The 21,064-nt window shown below is 34.5% G+C and overlaps 1 protein-coding gene across 4 annotated transcripts in view; it reads left to right on the forward strand.

Annotated features, from left to right (window-relative positions):
* MCMDC2 (minichromosome maintenance domain containing 2) overlaps positions 1 to 21,064 on the forward strand; it is a 45,142-nt gene that overhangs the window by 13,835 nt on the left and 10,243 nt on the right. For 2 of the 4 annotated variants that reach the window (XM_047074002.1, XM_047074000.1), the window contains 4 exons: positions 3,941 to 4,146; positions 7,521 to 7,687; positions 8,184 to 8,363; positions 15,693 to 15,861. In XM_047074002.1, the coding sequence (XP_046929958.1) occupies positions 3,941 to 4,146; positions 7,521 to 7,687; positions 8,184 to 8,363; positions 15,693 to 15,707 (568 nt within the window). In that variant the 3' untranslated portion in view covers positions 15,708 to 15,861. Of the gene's footprint in view, positions 1 to 3,940; positions 4,147 to 7,520; positions 7,688 to 8,183; positions 8,364 to 11,162; positions 11,306 to 15,692; positions 15,862 to 21,064 lie in introns of those variants that run through there. The other 2 variants (XM_047074003.1, XR_006961108.1) reach the window with 2 other exon arrangements.

Here is a 21,064-nt window from a genome sequence, read left to right on the forward strand (position 1 = left end):
CACAGCCTCACCAACACTGGGTATGGTCAAACTTTTAAATCCGATGGGTGGAAAATGGTATTTGACTTTGAATGGCATTTTTTAAATTAGAAGTAAGTTTTAGTGGGGCACCTGGCTGGCTCAGTTGGTGGAGTGTGCAACTCTTTATCTTGGGGTTGAGTTCAAGCCTCACATTGGGTGTAGAGATTGCTTAAAAATAAATTAAAAAAAAAAAGTTTTAGCATTATTTAGAGCTTGTAAACTCTTTTTTTTTTAAAAGTAGGCTTCACACCCATTGTGGAGCCCAATGCAGGACATGACCCTAAGATCAAGACCTGAGCTGAATTCAAGAGTCAGACGCTTAACTGACTGCCACCCAGGCACCCCAAGAGCTTGTTAAACACTTTTATTATTTTTCTATAAACCTCCTTGACCATTGTCACCTTTTCTATTGCTTATTTCTAAATGATTTGTGATACCTCCTATAAATTAATGCCTTTGTGCCTTTTCCTGTTTGTCATTAACCTTTGACTTTTCCTATGGTATTTGGGGTAGTACAAGAGAATTGAGGTTTTTTATTTTTTAGTTAAAATTTATAACTAAATAATCAGTAAATAATCAGATCTTAAGTATATAATTCAATGAGTTTTGATAAGTATATATATTGCTATAACCACCACCACAGTAAGATACAGAACATTTCCATCACCTCAGAAAGTTCCTTCAATCAATTCCTATCTACATACATAATTTCTGTAACCAAGGTCAATTTTCCTGTTCTTGAACTTCATAAAAATGGAATCATATAATGCCTCTCTTTCACTCTATATGTATTTGAGGTTGATCCAGTTGTGTGTATCAGTAGCTCATTGTTTTTATTGATGATTATTTATGATTACATAAATATAGCAGATTACATAAATATAGCAGAATATGTTTATCCATTTTCCTAGTGATGGACATTGGGTTTTGCATGTTTTGACTATTATAAATGAATCTGCTGTAAACATTCCTCTACAGGCCTTTTTGTGGATCTATGTTTTCATTATCTTTGATAAATACCTAGGAATGGAATTGCTATGTCATTAGATAAGTATATATTTAACCTTATAAGAAACTGCCGAACAGTTTTCCAGAGTGATTATACCATTTTACATTCCTACTAACAACGTAAGGTTCCAGTTGTTTCTATCATCACCAACATCTTGGTGGTGTCAGTCTTTTCTCACTTTAGCCATTCTGGTGCATATGAAATGGTATCACATTATGGTTGTAATTTGCATTTCCCTGATGACTACTGATCTGAATTTTTTTCTATGTGCTTATTGGCTGCTCATTTATCTTCTTTTATGAAGTGTCTGTTCAAGTCTTTTGCTCACTTTTAAGTGGGGTTGTTCTAGATGCATGTCCTTTGTCACATATATGTGTCATGAAAATTTTCTTTCAATCTAAAACTAGTATTTTTTTCTTAAAAATGTCTTTGATGAGCAGACTTTTTTGTTTTGTTGAAAGTCAATTTATTGTTTTTTTTAAGTTTAGTGTTTTCTGGATTCTATCTAAGAAATCTTTGGCTACCCTAAGGTCATGAAGATACTCTTTTATATTTTCTCCTAGAAGCATTATAGTTCTAGCTTTTATGTTGTCTTTTATACATCATAAATTAATTTTTGTATATGGTGTGAGGTAAGAGTCAGGTTAATGGTTTTTTTCTATGCATTTATCCAGTCTTCCCATACCATTTGTTGAGAAGAATTCCCTTCCCCATTGAACTGCTTTGGTACCATTGTTGAAAATCAGTTGAAGTGGGTATAAACTAGGTATAAAATTGAATTGGGTATAAATCTATTTGAACTCTTTTCTGTTATTTTGACCCATTTGTCTATAATTATGCCAATATCATAATTCTTGATTATTGTAGCTCTATGTAAAGTTTTGAATCAAGTGGTGCAACTTTATTCTTCATTTTCAAGATTCTTTTTCATTATTTTAGGTCCTTTGCATTTTCTTAGAAAGTTGAGAATCCTGCATTTTCTTATAAAGTTTAGAATCCAGAGGTTAATACTACTCACCTACCCTCCAAAAAAGCCCATTGAAGATTTTTGTTGGAACTGCATTTAACTTATAAATCAATTTTAGGGAGAATTTAAATTATAACAATGTTGAATCTTTTAATCTATGTGTATCTCCATTTATTTAAATCCCCCTTAATTTCTCTCAGCAATGTTTTATAAAGGTCATACATACATTTTGCTAAAGTTATTTCTAAATATTTGAAAATATTAATACTATTAAAAATGGTAGTGTTTTATTAATTTCATTCGTCAAATATTTTCTGTGAATATAGAAATATAATTGATTTTTGTATTTTGACCTTACATTATATAACCTTCTATCAGTATTTTTAAAAGTTCCTCATTAGATTCCAATGTGTAGACAAGTTTGAGGCCCATTTTTCTATATAACTAGGTTCTGAGCCTGCCTGCATATTAGAATTACCTGGGAGAAGTAAAAAATATATATATTTATGACTGGCTCACCCCAGGAATTCTAATTTCATGGTTTGGGCTGGGGCTTGACATTAGAATTTTTTAAATCTCCCCAGGTGATTTTAATGTAAGCCAAGGTTGAAAAACACTGCTCTACAGGCTTGCAAAAGTTTCTTTCTAAATCTCGTTCCCCCATTTTACAAACCAACATCCAAATTCCTTGGAATGGCATATACACTAGAAACTTTATATCAACTTTGTTGCAGACTATGAGTCTGAAGTTCTCTCTTGTCCAGCAAGAGAGTGGATGCAAAATTGAATATGAGGGAGGCTAATGTCCAGGAGGAGACAAGAGCCCCAAATAGGGGTTTTATCTCTGTATTTATTGAGCTCACAAGATATTACCCATATGAGGAATGTGAAGAAAACAAGATCTTACACATGTGATGAACGTGGAGAAAACAATCAGACAGTAATCATTAACTTGTGTGTGTAAGAAGCAAAGGGTCTGGGGGGCAAGTGGAGTTTGTGATTAAGGTACATTGGTACCAGATGGAAAGTAATTTCCTGCAGATGATATAACAAGTTACTAGTGCTCCCATTACAGTATCTCGATAGCTAACTTTGGGTGCTTTTTGCCTCATGGTGGCAGCTTTCTGCCCTAAGCTTTTTTCTAACCCATTTATGTAAGTAGAACCCATTACCCCACATAACCTATCCACATTTAAGGAATACTACTTCACCCTTTTGTACTATATGTCTGTGTCTATTCATCATAGTTGATTTCACCAATGAGCTATGATTTCTGTGGCATCAGATTTGAAAGCTAAGCTTAAAATAATCATCATCCTTTCTTAGAATTTAAATTTGAGAAATTAAGAGGCTCAGGCAATTGGCAAAGAAATTAGAAAACAAGAAGATGTATCAAGAGTTACCATGATATATAGGCAGCAGGAATAGTCGTGATGGGCTATTGGCAAGCCTAAATGCAAACATTCTGAATAAACAAGAGAAAGCAATCCGTAAAGAGGAAGGCCCAGATCAAATGTCATCTCTTTGTACCTTTCTCTAACTTCCTTCCTGAAAGAAATAATACTCTGATATGGATGTTCTCATGATATTATTTTAGTACTTACCACATTGTGTTTTAGTTTTTTGTTTATGTCTCCTTTGCTAGGCTGTGAGCTTTCCAAATTAAGGACCAAGTCTCAAAAGTGGTTTTATCCCTAACAAAAGTGTTCACTAGGGGTGGGGTACCTGGCTGGCTCAGTTGGTAGAGCATGCAACTCTTGATCTTGGGGTTGTGAGTTCAAGTCCCATGTTGGGTGTAAAGATTACTTAGAAATAAAGTCTTTAAAAAAAGAAAAAGTTCCTTACTAAACACTGAATCAAATTTAATTGTGTAGCTGTTATACATTATGACTTCTGAAAATCAAATAGTAAATAATAGTAATGAATAATTTATTTTTTCCTAGGCTTTTGAATTTTAGTATAAAACTTGTGCCTCGTGGCATACGTCATCCAGTGTCTACTGAAATTTTTCCTACTCTATCCAGGAATAAGTATGGAACTGGAGCAGTTAGTATTCAAGCTGGCAGTGCTTTGCTAGCTAAAGGTGGTATCTGCTTTATAGGAGACTTGGCTTCACACAAAAAAGATAAACTAGAACAGCTTCAATCAGGTAAACAATATTTTTTTCGAATTAATTTTCACCTGTTTAACTTTTTAAAAAATTTTTGTTGATGAAGTGGCCTTTTTTTTTTTTTTTTAATTTACTTCCAAATTAGTTAGCATATAGTGCAACAATGATTTCAGGAGTAGATTCCTTAATCCCTTACCCATTTAGCCCATCCCCCCCTCCCAAAACCCCTCCAGTAACCCTCTGTTTGTTCTCCATATTTATGAGTCTCTTATGTTTTGTCCCCCTCCCTGTTTTTATATTATTTTTGTTTCCCTTCCCTTATGTTCATCTGTTTTGTCTCTTAAAGTCCTCAGATGAGTGAAGTCGTACAATATTTGTCTTTCTCTAATTTCACTTAGCATAACACCATCCAGTTCCATCCACATAGTTGCAAATGGCAAGATTTCATTCTTTTTGATTGCCGAGTATATATACCATATCTTCTTTATTCATCCACCGATGGACATTTGGGCTCTTTCCATTCTTTGGCTATTGTTCATAGTGCTGCTATAAACATTGGGGTGCATGTGTCCCTTTGAAACAGCATACCTGGGGACGTGGGTGGCTCAGTCGGTTAAGTGGCCGACTTTGGCTCAGGTCATGATCTCGCGGTCCGTGAGTTCGAGCCCCGCGTCGGGCTCTGTGCTGACAGCTCGGAGCCTGGAGCCTGTTTCAGATTCTGTGTCTCCCTCTCTCTGACCCTCCCCCGTTCATGCTCTGTCTCTCTCTGTCTCAAAAATAAATAAACGTTAAAAAAAAAAATTTAAGAAACAGCATACTTGTATCCCTTGGATAAATACCTAGTAGTGCAATTGCTGGGTCGTTCGGTAGTTCTATTTTTAGTTTTTTGAGAAACCTCCATACTGTTTTCCAGAGGGGCTGTACCAGCTTGCATTCCATCACCTGTTTAACTTATAGTCTCATCAGTGTCAAGGAATTACTTAACAGTTAAGATCATATTGTACACATTTTAGGAACTGAGAAATTATATTAAATGGCACTTCTCATTTTACCTGTATTAATAAAGAAAGGAATTTAATATGAAAACGCACTGTTTTAATTTTTCTCTCAGTTGTGCTAACATGTGAATTTGTATTAGGCGAGATTTCTTTTCTTGTCTTGTCTTAGTATATTAATTAGGACTTCAGCTCTGATGATGAAAAACAGTGGTGAAAGGAGACATCCTTGACTTGTTTCTGATCTTAGCAGGAAAGCTTTGAGTTTTGTTACCATTAAATATGAAGTTAGCTGTAGGTTTTTTGTAGATGTTCTTTTTCAAGTCGAAGGAGTTCCCCTCTATGGTGAAATACACGTAACATAAAATGTACCATTTTAACCATTTTTAAGTGTACAATTCAGTGGCATTAAGTACATTCACAATGTTATGTAATTAATACCACTATCCATTTCCAAAACTTTTCATAATCCCTAACAGAAACTCTGTACCCATTGAACAATAACCCTATTCCCCTGTACCTCCAGCCATTGGTAACCTCTGTTCTACTTTCTGTCTTTATGAATTTGTCTATTTAAGAATCTCTTTTCTTCTTATTGCTGAATCATATCCCATTTTATGTATATACCACTTTTTTAAAAAATTCATTCATTAGTTGAGAGAAACTTAGGTTGTTTCTGCCTTTTGGCTATTGTGAATAATGTTGCTGTGAACATGAGTCCAAGTATCTGTTTGAGTCCCTACTTTCACCTCTTCGGTGTATACTTAAAAGTGGAATTGCTGGGTCATAAGGTAATTCTATGTGTAGCTTTATGAAAAATCACCAAACTGTTTTCCACAGTGGCTGTGGAATTTTATATTCTTACGAGTAAAGCATAATGGTTCTAAATTCTCCACATCAGTCCTATTACATTTCATAAGTAATAAAATATTCTTAAAGGAAAAAGCTTTTTATGTTAGTACTCTTAATAGCATCTTTTCCCCTGCTTTTGATTAAGGAGCCCAGATTTTTAGTTTACACTAGGCCCCACATATTAAGTAACTGGCCCTGGGGGTGCCTGGGTGGTTCAGTCAGTTAAGTGTCCGATTTCAGCCCAGGGCATGATCTCATGGTTTGTGAGTTCAAGCCCCGCTTCAGGCTCTGTGCTGACAGCTCAGAGCCTGGAGCCTGCTTTGGATTCTGTGTCTCCCTCTCTCTCTGCCTCTCCCCTGCTCACGCTCTTTCTCCCTCTATCTCAACTTTGGATAATAAAACATTAAAAAAAAATTAAGTAACTGGCCCTGGCTACTAGAATGGCAAAAATTAAAAAGACTGAAAACAGATGTTACCAAGGATATGGAAAAACTGGAATTCTTATATACTGTATGTGAAAGTATAACATAGTGCAACCATTTTGAAAACTGCTCTGGCAGTTTCTATAGAGTTAAATATGTATTTACCTTATGACCCAAGAGAAAGATAAATATAAAGAAAAGACTCTCTTATCATGAATAAAGAGAAGTTTAATTTGAGAAATATTTGGAATATGGAATCCTAGGATTGAACCCATAGGTTTAATGGTTATAAGGGATGAAGGAAAGATAAAAAGGAAACTATGTTGTTTCTAGATTTTTTTTGTTTGTTTGGGTTTTAAGTAGTTGGATAGTGATTCCTCTAATTGCAAATAATGCACACAGAGCCATTTGAGAAGGAAAAATGATGAATTTGGTTTTTAGCATGTTGAATTTGAGATATATTTTCCCCTAGTCATTGTAGTTTATATTCTCTATCAATCTTATTCTCTTTCACTCTCATATAGATATCCTTTTTTTTTTCCACATAAAAGAATATTGCTTAATTTCAGCCCCCCTTATAAGCCTGCACTAATATAACCAGTGTCTTAACTCTCTGCCTATACTACCCAGACACTGACCATAATTCTAGCTACATGCTTTGGACTGCTGTTCTCATCAAGTCATGGGACACATAAACTTTCAAATATTTTTCTTGCCTTGTTGTTTTTTTTTAAAGTCTAATAAATGTTTACTTATTTATTTTGAGAGAGAGAGAGCAAGCAGGAGAGAGGCAGAGAGAGAGAAAGACAGAGAATCCCAAGCAGGTTTTGCACTGCCAGTACAGAGCCCGACCATGGGGCTCAAACACACGAACCATGAGATCATGTATGACCTGAGCCAAAATCAAGAGCCAAATGCTTAACCGACTGAGGCACCCCTCTTGCCTTATTCTTTTTATTAGATCCTCCAATTAAGCCATATCTTATAAAACAACCAAATGTACTTGTGTCTTTACTGTCCCACATTTAGACAGTAAAATTCTATATAATAGTATTTCTTATTAAAAATAATATTTGTTAGTTATTTATAGACATATAGACTAAAATAAACGTAAATAACAAATGGGCAATGTCTTTTTACTTAGTTGTGGAAAGCAGAAGCATCACAGTATACATCCCAGGAAAGAAGTTTGGGGATGATATTAATCAACAAATGACTTTTCCAGTTCAGTGCAGTTTTTGGTCTTTTGTTGATATGGATTCATCTTCAAGGAGAAATATGCAGAAAACCAACACTCTCATTGGTCGGATGGTAAGGTATATGTATTTTTTATTTTTAGATTGTTGTTTATGGAATTTAATCACAAATTTTAATCTTAATGTTTTTGTTGTTCTTAATGTTTTGTTATTAACCCATTTCTATCCTTAATCAGGTACTAGGACTAAATAACAGTGCAATTGTCTGAAAATTTTCATTTTTTTTAGTCATGCAAAGCAGGTGTCTGTTTACTAGAAATTATTATTTGAATAGGCAGTAGAGTAGGCTTTAGTGAATAATGTGTAAGAAATTAATAAAGAGCATTAAAAATTGGTCATAGTAAGTTCCCATGCTATTCAGGAAACACTTTAAATAATAATTAATAATGTCAAATAATGAAGTAAAAATAATAGGTATATAACATATTATTATAATATACATATATTAATAATATAAATAATTATAAACAGTATTTAATTTATAATTATCTAAAGTGTTTGTGGAAATGCCAGAGTTTCATGTTTGCCTTTTACATTTTCATTTGATGTAGGATTGCAGTTTGATTCCAGCTAATCTTGTAGAGGCGTTTGGATTATTGATTAACTGCAATGAATCATCTTCTTGCTACCCACTTATTTCTACTGTGCAACACACTTTAAAGAAAGCCATCGATCCTGAAGAGCTCCTTTATGTAGCTTCTAAGAAGTTCACAACTGAAGATTTTGAAAAGGTAGAGGTAGAAGAAATGATTACCAAGAATACATGTGCTAAGGTTTCTCAATTTAAATAGAACTCACTTTCAGCATCCAATTTTATTTATTTAGAATTATTTTATTCCAAGTCCCTTTCAGCTTTTAAATATTTTAAGGACATTGCATAGAAAATATTTAGGATTATAATTAGATTAAAAACTGTGTAAAGACATAAATATTAAAATGTTAATTATTTGCACCACTATCCACATGGCTTTAAAACTTCTCAATAAAAAGAAAACCAATAGAATATTTCTATAGAAAATTATGATGAGAGGCTGTATAGGTATACAGTTATTTACATTTTTATTACATACTATTCAAAAGGATTTACTTTATGTAAATGCCTTCAGAGTTCTGACTTTAGAGAATACCTGTCATGACTCACTAACCCATTTCAATGTCCTGACATGGAAATGTGCAGCATGTTCAGAGAACCTGAGAGTAGATGATGTAAATTCAGTAATGATTTTTACAGCTATTAAAGGTATACAAGTATTTACAAGTGAAGCCTTTTTAATATTAACTATTCAGAAATCTATCCACACTAGAGTTAAAGTATCTGGGTAGGATAGGTAAAAGGCAGGGAATATTGGGAGTGGGAATCTATGAGTCATTAACAATTTTGTTCATACCTGCCTTCTTTGTAGGCAGATTGCATGGGTAAAAGGTTGAAAAGTGAGGTGGACTTAAAACATTGTTTATTGACGTAGAATAGAAAAAGAACAATATTTATGATAAAGTAGCTCTTTTTGTTTGTTTTAGTATATAAGAAAAAAGTAGTAGTCTCTAGGAATTAGGGTACTATATCTATATCTATACCTATACCTATATCTATATCTATATCTATATCTATATCTATATCTATATCTATATCTATATCTATATCTATGTCTACATATATTAATGACCCAGAGAAATTTTTGCCCAGTTTTTCCCTGAAAAACAACAACAACAAACCCTTGGAATTTATTAATTAGGTATTTACTGAATATTTTATATATATTAACCTATTTCACTCTTTTATATTCTCACAAAAAAAATAAAGTTTCTTCTTTAAATAGTTTATCATTTAATTGAGATATAAACAAAATATATGAAACCATTAAGGGACAATTTAAGTGCTAAGCTGGGTGGTGCTAACTATAAGTACTTTAGGAATTCAGGAAGGAAGATATCAAGTAGAATGCAAGAATTGGGAAGACTTCAAGGAGGTGAGACTTTAGTCCTTAAGGAAAGGTATGATTTAAATGACAGGAAGGATGGGCATTCTAAACAGAATTAAAAGTAGGAGCAAAGATATAAAAGTAGAAATGAATATACATGGAAAACTATGAGAAGACATAACTGACTGGAGCAAAAATTTTATTGTAGAGTCATTGGGATTAATATTTGGCAAATTTACAATAAGCCTTGAAGCTCCGGCCAAAGATTTTATAGCTGATTCATCAGACTATAGAGAACAGTTGGACTTTACTAGGCTTGTGAAACACCGAAAATGATTTCTCCAGAAGATAAAACTGTCCATTACACAAAACAGATTGGATGGAGTGTGTCACTGCCTGGGCTCTCCAAGAGGCTGACTGAGAGTTTAGTGTGCCATTGTTTATTAGGGAGTGCTCCTCTAGCTCTTCTATCAATATCTGTGGAAGGGAAGAGGAGCAGGATTGGGCAGAGGAGGTAGTCAAGCTGCTGACGCAGGCCCAAAGATAGCCCCACAGTGAGCTCTGGACTTAAAAGAGACCCACCAGAATTGTCCTGCTTTGGATAGAAACAGAGGGACTTTTTTACAATACCCGCCCCCACTTCCGCTGCAGTCAGTCATTTGATATGGGCTGTCCTGAGGCATTCCCTGAAGAAGTTGACGACTGGAGACCAATGCTGACAGCAGTTCCAGTAGCTGGGGCAAGTCCTTTCCTGAGGACAGAGATAGGTGGCACATTACTGTGACTCCATGTGGTAGAACCTAGAGAAGGCTACTGATATTATTAATGGTATTAATTTCCAATTGTGAAGGTCTGGAGGGAACTGTGGAGTGTAAGGAGAATAAAGAAGAGAAGATATATACAGATCCTTTAAAAAGTTATATTTAAAATATAGTTAATAGCAACCTTATTATGATTAAATGTTCCTTTTGATTCTGAGTTGAAAAAAGCAGAAAACAACCAGGATGTTGAAAAGTCTGGAAATGATGTCCCTGAATTAAGGATTTAAGGGACTGAGAATCACTCAGAAAGAATAAAAGCACGAAGTTCAGAAAAAATAGTGCTAATCATTATGTTGAAGGCTTATTGGAATCTCCAAGGCCTACCTTCATAGTAGTTAACACAGTGCCTTCCAATTGCTAGTGATCACTTGTGTTTAAAAGGAAGGAAAAGGAGAACAAGTAGCTCTAAGGCCCATGAGAGAAAGTTATAAGGAAATAAATTGTCAAAGAATTAAAGCTATTCAAAGGGAAATGAGCTGTTGAGGGAAGCCTCTCTCCCACAGAAAGGAGGTGAGTGAGCCTTTTTTCCACTGGAAGCAAAGACTTGATAGTCATTCAAGTACATTGCACAGGACATTTCTGCACTAAGAGGGAGGAAGAGATTATTCTGGCTAAACTGTAATAATATTTATAAGTATAAGACTATGATTTAAAGTGTTCAATGACTTTGGGACAGCCTCAGATATTTAATCAACTTTGATGTAAATAAAGTATGCAAACTTTGGATTTTTGTACTATAGATTCTATAACAAAGTTTGAATTTCTTTAATTTTTCACATTTTTAATTTAGCTGCTGACTTTTGCAAAGAATTTGAATGTAGAATTCAGTTTGGAGGCAGAAAGAATGATCCATGGCTATTATCTAGCAAGTCGCAGAATCAGAACAGATTCTATAAGTGGATCAAAACTGTCAGCATCTGCATTAAAATATTTGTAGGTATTCAATATAAAACTTTAAAGCCAGTATTGATTTTTAAGTGATGTGTTTGATTAACTTACTTATTTATGTTTCACTTGTTTCTTGAATTGCTAGTTGGTTGATTTCTCATTTATCTTGTTTCAAAAGAATTTAAGGTGACTTAACAATCGCTACTGTTGCATCATTTGAACCTCCAATACATGTTTTCACTAAGTTATTTTTTATTGGAATCTCTGTATGAGATGTGTCTGAGTAAAATGCACTGATTTGAAATACAAATGATTGATTTTTTTTTTTTACCGTGGCTTTTTTACACTCCGGTTTTTTTTAGTTGAGCCTAGAAAAAATTCTTTTTAAGTATATTATTCTGTGTACTTTTAAAATACTTTAATAGACACATCTATTATTGTTCCTTAAAGTTTTTTAAAGCTAATTTTTATTATAAAAGTAAAGTATAGACACCGTAAAAGAAAAGTCTAAAGTAATAAATAAGGTGTCCAGCTAACTCTACCCATTGCTGTCCTACTCTCTAGAGAGATTGTCACTGTTAACAGTTTTTATGTATTCTTCCAAAAATTATCCATTTATTTCTTTTAATGTTTATTTATTTATTTTGAGAGAGAAAGAGAGGGAGAGAACACACTAGTGGGAGAGAAGCAGAGAGAGACAGAGAATCCCAAGCAGGCTCTGCACTGTCAGCATAGAGCCCAACGCGGGGCTTGATCTCATGAACCCAGAGATCATGACCTGAGCCGAAACCAAGAGTCAGACACTTAACTGACTGAGCCACATAGGCGCCCCCCAAAATTATCCATCTAAATACTAACGTGTACAAATATATAATTTAAATTTATGATGTATATTAAATACATATTTTATTTGAATATGTTATATATTTGTCAATGAATATGTTAAACATATTATAGAGAGAGACAGTTTACTGACTTAGGATGGTTCAACTTAACGATTTTTCGACTTAATGATGTGAAAATGATACACATTCAGTAGAAATCATACTTCGAAGTTTGAATTTTGATCTTTTCCTGGGTTAGCAATATGCAGTACAATACTCTCTTACTGGGCAGTGACAGCAGGCTGCAGCCCGCAGTCAGCCACGAGATTAAAAGGGTAAAACTGATAACCATGCTGTATCCATGCAGCCATTTTGTGCTTTACTTTCATTGCAGTATTCAATAAATTATGTGAGATAGCCAACACTTTATTATAAAATCAGCTTTGAAGGCTGATGTAAGTGTTCTCAGCATGTTTAAGGCAGGCTAGGGTAAGCTATGTTTGGTAGGTTAGGTATATTAAATGTATTTTTGACTTATGATATTTCCTAAGTTGAGGAAGATCTAAATATAAATATCTATATATTCATATGGATATATTTTCCTTTTGCACAAATGGAATTATGTATGGTTTACCTATTATAATACTATCAGAACATAAGGAATTACCTTATTCTGTTTTAATAGCTGCTTTACAGTGTGCTTTGATGTGGCTGTACCATAATTTAAGCAGTTCCCTCTTGATATTTCATTTGATACAAACTAATGTATAATCTCAAACAAGTTAGGAACTAGGACCAGGAGTAAAATAATCCATTAAATACATAAATAACATGCTATAACTATAATATACAATACGGTAAGTGAAGGACTAGAAGGAAATGTCAGATATAGGTCCACAAGAGATAAATATGTTTAGTTAACTTTTCCAACTCTATATTTATCTTCATAGAGCTGAAAAAAAAGTGCTGAAGAGAAAGTAGAAAACAACTGTGATATTTTAAAATAGTAAATGGAATTTTGTGATATTTTCCATTTTCTGAAGTAACATTTAAAATACTCGCATCAGGGGTGCTCAGTCAGTAAAGCATGCAACTCTTGATCTCTGGGTCATGAGTTCAAGTCCACATTGGGTTTTAGTTGAGTGTGGAGCTTACCTTAAAAAAAGTTACTCAATCAATACTCAAAGAGTCAATACTTGAAGCCTCAGAAATCCTGTTTTCTCATATTTTTTCTCTGTAGCAAAAAGATATTTATTTAAACTTATATAACCTTATTTATAACCAGTTAACATTTGACTATATTAATCCAAATATAAAGCAGAGTTCATTTTAATATGATAAATCTACTTCCCATGGTGGAAATTGGAAGGTATAGGGGTATAGGTGAGGTTTATGAAATAGCAAAGTAAATGAACTCATAAGAGTCATAAACCTTAAATTTTTCTCCTGCCTCTATAGACAGGAACCTAATAACACTATCCTTGCTCTTCTAGAGAAGTAGAGCTGGACAATACTCTCTTCTCTTCCCTGAAAGGCTTTATACATATTCTGTTGTGGTCGACATTTTAGAAGGAGCTTAGGTGAGGATATCAGGAACATAATAGCCAAATCTGAAAATAACAACTCTGGAGTAATTTCCAAGGACTCAAATGATGATCTTGGTCTGAGTATGAATGGATAAGAAAAGGTTGATGGCTTATTATGAAAAAGACTTGAGGTTTTATTCTTTTTCTACTTAATATGAATAAACAATGTAATATGGCTATTAAAAATACTGTGAATTCAGGTTGTGTTAGTAGAACATAGTATCAAGAGGGAAAAAATGCTAGTTCTGCTTCACCTCTACATTGCTGGTTAAATCACACTCACATCGTAATACTATACTGAAAAAGAATATGTTTAAAAACATTTTTTAAAAATGTTTACTTATTTTTGAGAAAGAGAGACAGAGAAAGAGTGGGGCAGGGGCAGAGAGAGGGAGACACAGAATCCGAAGCAGGTTCCAGGCTCTGAGCTGTCAACACTGAGTCTGATGTGGGGCTTGAATCCACAGACTGTGAGATCATGACCTGAGCCAAAGTTGGATGCTTAACTGACTGAGCCACCAGGTGCCCCTGAAAAAAATAAATAAATAAAAATTAACCAAATCTGGTCATGAGGAGAGTGGTCAGAATGTTGAAAGGCCTGAAAATTGTCTTATGACATTTTTTTTTACCTTTTTAAAAATTTTATTTATTTTGAGAGAGACAGAGACAGCATGACATGGGAAGGGTCAGAGAGAAAGGAAGACAGAGAATCCCAAGCAAGCTGTACACTGTCAGTGCAGAGCCTGACATGGGGCTCAAACCCACAAACCATGAGATCATGACCTGAGCCAAAACTAAAACTCAGACGCTTAAATGACTGAGCCACCCAAGTGCCCCATGTCTTATGACATATTAAAGGAGCTAGGAATATTTTATTTTGGAGAAAAGAAAACATAGGACAACTAGAAAAGTTGTCTTTGAATATTTGAAGAGATGTCATATTTAAGAAGTATTAAGCTTTTTTTATAATCACAGAAGACAGAACCAGTGGGTATAAATTTCAGTGAAACCAATTTCAGCTTAAATTTATATATTCTTTGTGGGTGAGTCCCAAAATTTTCAAATGCTTTATCTGAAATCGTAATAACTGTAAGTTATTATTGTCCCCATTTTATACCTGGGATTCAAAAAATTTTCGGGAAGTGAATGATTTATATGAAGTCACACAGCTAGTAAAGTCTAGAGACTTAGACCAGGTTTTCTGATTTCCAAGTTCAGCAGTCATTCAAGTATATTACATATGCCTAATGAGAGCTTGAAAGAGATTTTTTTTTTCAATTTTAAATGTTTATTTATTTTTGAGAGGGAGAGAAAGCTAGGGAGTGGCAGAGAGACAGAAGGAGAGAGAGAATCCCAAGCAGGCTCCATGCTGTCATTGCAGAGCCCTATGTGAGGCTCGAACTCCCAAACCATGAGATCATGACCTGAGCTGAAATCAAGAGTTGGATGTTTACCTAACTGAGCCATATAGGCGCCCCTGAGGGAGATTTTTTAGGTAATCAAAGGTTAGTTTAAAAATAAAAGATAAAGGAATGTATTCCCAGTGAACCATAGGAAATGTTCGAAAGAGACTGGACAATAAGTAGCCTGGGATATTGTGGAGAAAATTTAATTACCTGATTGGAGATTGAACTTTAAGGCCTCTTTCAAAACTAAAATTTCAAGATTCTGTGAGGACTTCAAATAGATGAAGAATTGGAAGAAAACACCAAAGGTGACTATAAGAGTTAGTTTTCCTAACTGTATATTGAGGAAGGGGGTGTAGAATCATAAAAATGAAGATAAGCCAGAGCAGATATGAAGTCTGATAATAAGTCAAGATACTTGCTTGTTCTGGCATAGTTTATTGAAGTTGGTAGGAAAAAAATGCTTTGAAAAGAAACTAATATTTTTTTTAAAGTAAAAATATGCTGATCTTTAAGGCATGGCTTGTATACACATATAACTTGGTTTATTCCCGCCAAAATATATTTTATCTTTATAATATCAACATATTTGATTAGCATCAGTTTTCTTTTTCAGAGTTTCCCTAGCTGAAGCACATGCTCGACTGAACTTAAGGAATAAAGTGCTTAAAGAAGATGTACTAATTGCAGCCTTATTGTTTGAAACATCTCTCACACTGAAATATGGTAATCTATTATTAATTTGTTAATGATCACTATAAATAATTATATTTAAATATTCTTAGACTGTTAAAATATCTATAAAATTTTATAAATTTTATAGCATTTATAAAATAAAATGTTATAGATATTTTATTTTTTAATTTTTTTAATTTTTATTTTTTTAAATTTAAATCCAAATTAGTTAACATATAGTGTAATAATGATTTTAGGAATAGAATTTAGTGACTCATCACTTACATATAACACCCAGTGCTCATCCCAAAAATGTCTTCCTTAATCCCCCTTGTGCATTTAGCCCAGCTCCCTACTCAACACCCTGCCAGAAACCCTCAGTTTGTTCTCTGTATTTAGGAATCTCTTAATGTCTCTTTGTCTCCCTCTCTGTTTTTATATTATTTTTGCTCCCCTTCCCTTATGTTCATCTGTTTTGGATCTTAAATTCCACATATGAATGAAATCATATATTTGTCTTTCTCTGACTTATATTTCACTTAGCATAATACACTCTAGTTCCATCCATGTTGTTGCAACTGGCAAGATTTCATTCTTTTTGATTGCCTAGTAATATTCCATTGTATGTATGTATATATATACCACATCTTTATCCATTCATCAGTCAATGGACATTTGGGCTCTTTCCATGCTTTGGCTATTGTTGATAACTATAAATAATATTGTTGCTATTTACAATGGGGTGCATGTGCCCCTTTGAAACAGCACACCTGTATCCTTTGGATAAATACCTAGTAGTGCAATCGCTAGGTTGTAGGGTAGTTCTATTTTTAGTTTTTTGTGGAACTCCATAGTGTTTTCCAGAGTGGCTGCACCAGTTTGCATTCCCACCAACAGTGCAAAGGGTTCCCCTTTCTCCACATCCTCGCCAACATCTGTCATTGCCTGAGTTGTTAATGTTAGCCATTCTGACAGGTGTGAGGTGGTATCTCATTGTAGTTTTGATTTGTATTTCCTTGATAAGGAGTGATGTTGAGCATTTTTTCATGTGTCTGTTAGCCATCTGGATGTCTTCTTTGGAAAAGTGTCTATTCATGTCTTTTGCCCATTTCTTCACTGGATTATTTGTTTTTTGGGTGAGAGTTTGAGAAGTTCTTTATAGATTTTGGATACTAACCCTTTATCTGATACGTCATTTGCAAATATCTTCTCCCATTCCGTTGGTTGCCTTTTAGTTTTGCTGATTATTTCCTTTGCAGTGCAGAAGCTTTTTATCTTGATGAGGTCCCAGTAGCTCATTTTTGCTTTTGTTTCCCTTGCCTCCGGAGACATGTCAAGTAAAAGTTGCTGCGGCCGAGGTCAAAGAGGTTTTTGCCTGCTTTCTCCTCGAGGATTTTGATGGCTTCCTGTCTTACATTTATGACTTTCATCCATTTTGAGTTTGTCTTTGTGTGTGGTGTAAGAAAGTGGTCCAGGTTTATTCTTCTGCATGTCACAGTCCAGCTTTCCTAACACCATTTGTGGAAGAGACAGTCTTTATTCCATTGGATATTCTTTCCTGCTTTATCAAACATTAGTTGGCCATATGTTTGTGGGTCCATTTCTGGGTTCTCTATTCTGTTCCATAGATTTATATGTCTGTTTTTGTGCCATTAGCATATGGTTTTGTTGATTGCAACTTTGTAATACAGCTTGAAGTCCACAGTTGTGATGCCTCCAGCTTTGGTTTTCTTTTTCAGGATTGCTTAGGCAATTCAGGGTCTTTCTGGTTCCATACACATTTTAGGATTATTTGTTCTAGCTCTGTGAAGAATGCTGGTGTTATTTTGATAGGGATTGCTAAAATATTATGTATATATTAATTATTATTTTAAAAATCAGTAAATTTTTTAAAGTTTATTTATTTATTTTTGAGAGGAGAGAGAGTGAGCACAGGCATGAATGAGGAAGGGGCAGAGAGACAATCCCAAGCAGGCTGTACACTGTCAGCACACAGTCTGATGCGGGACCCAATCCCACAAACCTTGAGATCATAACCTGGGCCGAAATCTAGCACCCACTGAGCCAAGTGAGCCACCCAGGTGCCATAGAATAATAAATTTTTGTCAGGTAAGGCCTGTTTCAATTTGAACACTTACTAATTGTTTATAGGTAATATAACACGTTCCTTGTTATGCATGATTGCTTGGATTCTGAAACTTTTGCATTGCTTATAGAGTTCTGATAAAACATGTATTAAATACAACATGAAGTGATTCTAAATTTATCTTTCTTTTACTTAAACATTTTTTTTAATGTTTATTTATTTTTGAGAGAGAGAGACAGAACGCAAGTGGGGGAGGAGCAGAGAGCGAGAGAGACACAGAATTTGAAGCAGGCTCCAGGCTCTAAGCTGTCAGCACAGAGCCCAATGCAGGGCTCAAACCCATGAACCATGAGATCATGACCTGAGCCAAAGTCGGATGCTTAACCAACTGAGCCACCAGGTACCCCATAAATGTATCTTCCTTCTACAATAACATGCAACAGGAACACCTGGGTGGCTCAGTCAGTTAATCATCCAACTCTTGATTTTGGCTTAGGTCATAATCTCACAGTTGGTGAAATCAAGCCCCGCCATGGGGCTCTACACTGACAGCATGGAGCCTGCTTGGGATTCTCTTTCTCCCTCTCTTTCTTCCCCTTCCCCTCATGTTCTCTCTCTCTCTCTTTCTCAAAATAAATAAATAAACATAAAATAAATAAAATAACAAGCAGCATTCAATTGTCAAGCAGTCCCCCTCAATGCAGTTAAGCACAGAGACAAAGAAAATGTGTTCATTTTGTATCACTGCCTTCCTGAATTGCTAGCTATAATACTATGACTATAGCATTTAATTATTTGAAATGAATTTGAGCTTATTATGGTTTTGCTAATAAAAACATAAAAGGGCCCTAAAGTAAGAGTAAACAGAGTTATTCTCACAAAGCTCTTGCCGAATTGGATCAGACATTAATTTTCATAAGATATTACAATCCTTGAAGCCAAACTCTGGCTCCAACCTTGGGACTTAAAGGATGTATTAACACTGACTTTTTTGTATGTATATATTCAGTGCTTAAATTTGCCTTAAATTCAATTTATACAGTAATAACGGTTCACAACAACTCATTAGAACATTAGAACTTTGTTCTATAATTGTCAAAATCAAACATTATTAACCTGGGATTCATGGATACTTAGAGTTCTCAGGACTTGTGAATCTCTAAATTATATGAAAATATTTACATGTATGTGCTTGACACCTTTTTGCTTAGAGAGATGAATGGTAAGTTTTATGAAGTATGTCTTATAGGTTCATGACCCCCAGAAAAAGTTAGTTACTATCCCATGTTAGTTTTATGTACCAAAGGAGAAAGACATTGATTCCCAACCAATACTAAATAACAGGAAGGATACAAAAATATTTTTATTTTTAATTTGCTTTATCTTTTACAGGCTTCCTTTTTTAGAGATTTTATTGTTTTTATTTTTTATTTTTTTAAATGTTTATTTATTTTTGATGGGTGGGGAGGGGCAGAGAGGGGACAGAAGATCTGAAGCAAGCTCCCCGCTGACAGGAGAGAGCCTGTTGTGGAGCTTGAATTCATGAACCAAGAGATCATGACCTGAGCCAAAGTTGGACACTGACTGAGCCACGTAGGCACCCCAGATTTTTTTTTAATTTTATTTTTTTATTTTTAAAAATTTACATCCAAATTAGCATACAGTACAACAATGATTTCAGGAGTAGATTCCTTAATGCTCCTTACCCATGTAGCCCATCCCCCCTCCCACAACCCCTCCAGTAATCCTCAGTTTGTTCCCCATATTTATGAGTCTCTTCTGTTTTGTCCCTCTCCCTGTTTTTATATTATTTTTGTTTCCCTTCCCTTATGTTCATCTGTTTTGCTCTTAAAGTCCCCATATGAGTGAAGTCATATGATTTTTGTCTTTCTCTAATTTCACTTAGCATAATACCCTCCAGTTCCATCCACATAGTTTGAAATGGCAAGGTTTTATTCTTTTTGATTGCCGAGTAATACTCCATTGTGTGTGTGTGTGTGTGTGTGTGTGTGTGTGTGTGTGTGTGTGTATATATATATATATATATACATAAATATACCATATCTTCTTTATCCATTCATCCATCGATGGACATTTGGACTCTTTCCATCCTTTGGCTATTGTTGATAGTGCTGCTATAAACATGGGGGTGCATGTGTCCTTTCAAAACAGCACACCTGTATCCTGTGGATAAATGCCTAGTAGTACAATTGCTGTGTCATAGGGTAGTTCTATTTTTAGTTTTTTGAGGAACCTCCATACTGTTTCCCAGAGTGGCTGCACCAGCTTGCATTCCCACCAGATTTTATTTTTTAAAAGTAATTAGGTTTTATTTTTTAAAGTAATCTCTACACCCAATATGGGGCTCAAACTTACACCCAGAGATCAAGAATCACATACTCTACCGACTGAGGCTGCTAGGCGCCCATATCTTTTACATTCTTATTATTTGTATTTAAAAGCATACTTGATAAAATCTAACACACATTTTTTATGTACCATAACAAAAAAATTCTGCCAATTTTATTATGACATGCTATCAAAATTAAAATATAATTAGATTTCAATAAGAAGACAAAAATTTGTGTCTTTGAATTTAGAAACTATACTATTATTAAGGACCCCTATGGTAGAATATGGCTATTTTCACTTGGTGACTATTTTGTCAAGACTTTCGTGAAGTATTTAAGAAAGCATCTGTTAAGGAATATAAAACTAAATGAAGATTTTTTTTTCCTTTAGTTATTTTTTGTTTTCATAATGAATTTCAGTTAGGTATCTTGATTTTTAAGTCTTAAACAAAACAATGTTAAGAGATCCTTAAATGTTGGAGCACCTGGGTGGCTCAGTCAGTTAAGCATCTGACTTCAGCTCGGGTCATGATCTCGCAGTTTATGGGTTCCAGCCCCACGTGGGGCACTGTGTTGACAGCTCAGAGCCTGGAGCCTGCTTTAGATTCTGTCTCCCTTTCTCTTTGCCCCTCCCTTGCTCATGCTCTGTCTCTCTCTCTCTCTCTCAAAAATAAATAAACGCTAAAAAAAAAAAAAAAAAAAAGAGCTCCTTAAGTGTTGTTTCAGTTATAGCAGGAAATTGGAAACAAGAAAAAAAAGAAGAAAAAAAACATAGCAAGAAATTGATCCCTACTCAGGGACATTTTTCTTGGATGCAAAAAACAATAGGTTGTGCTCATGAACTAGATTTAGAAGTTGGGGCAGAGGGCATAGGGA

The sequence above is a fragment of the Lynx rufus genome, unplaced genomic scaffold (genome assembly GCF_022079265.1).
Source record: "Lynx rufus isolate CCGP_SWC_20201006 ecotype Redwood Valley unplaced genomic scaffold, mLynRuf1.p SCAF_12, whole genome shotgun sequence".
Classification (NCBI taxonomy): domain Eukaryota; kingdom Metazoa; phylum Chordata; class Mammalia; order Carnivora; family Felidae; genus Lynx; species Lynx rufus.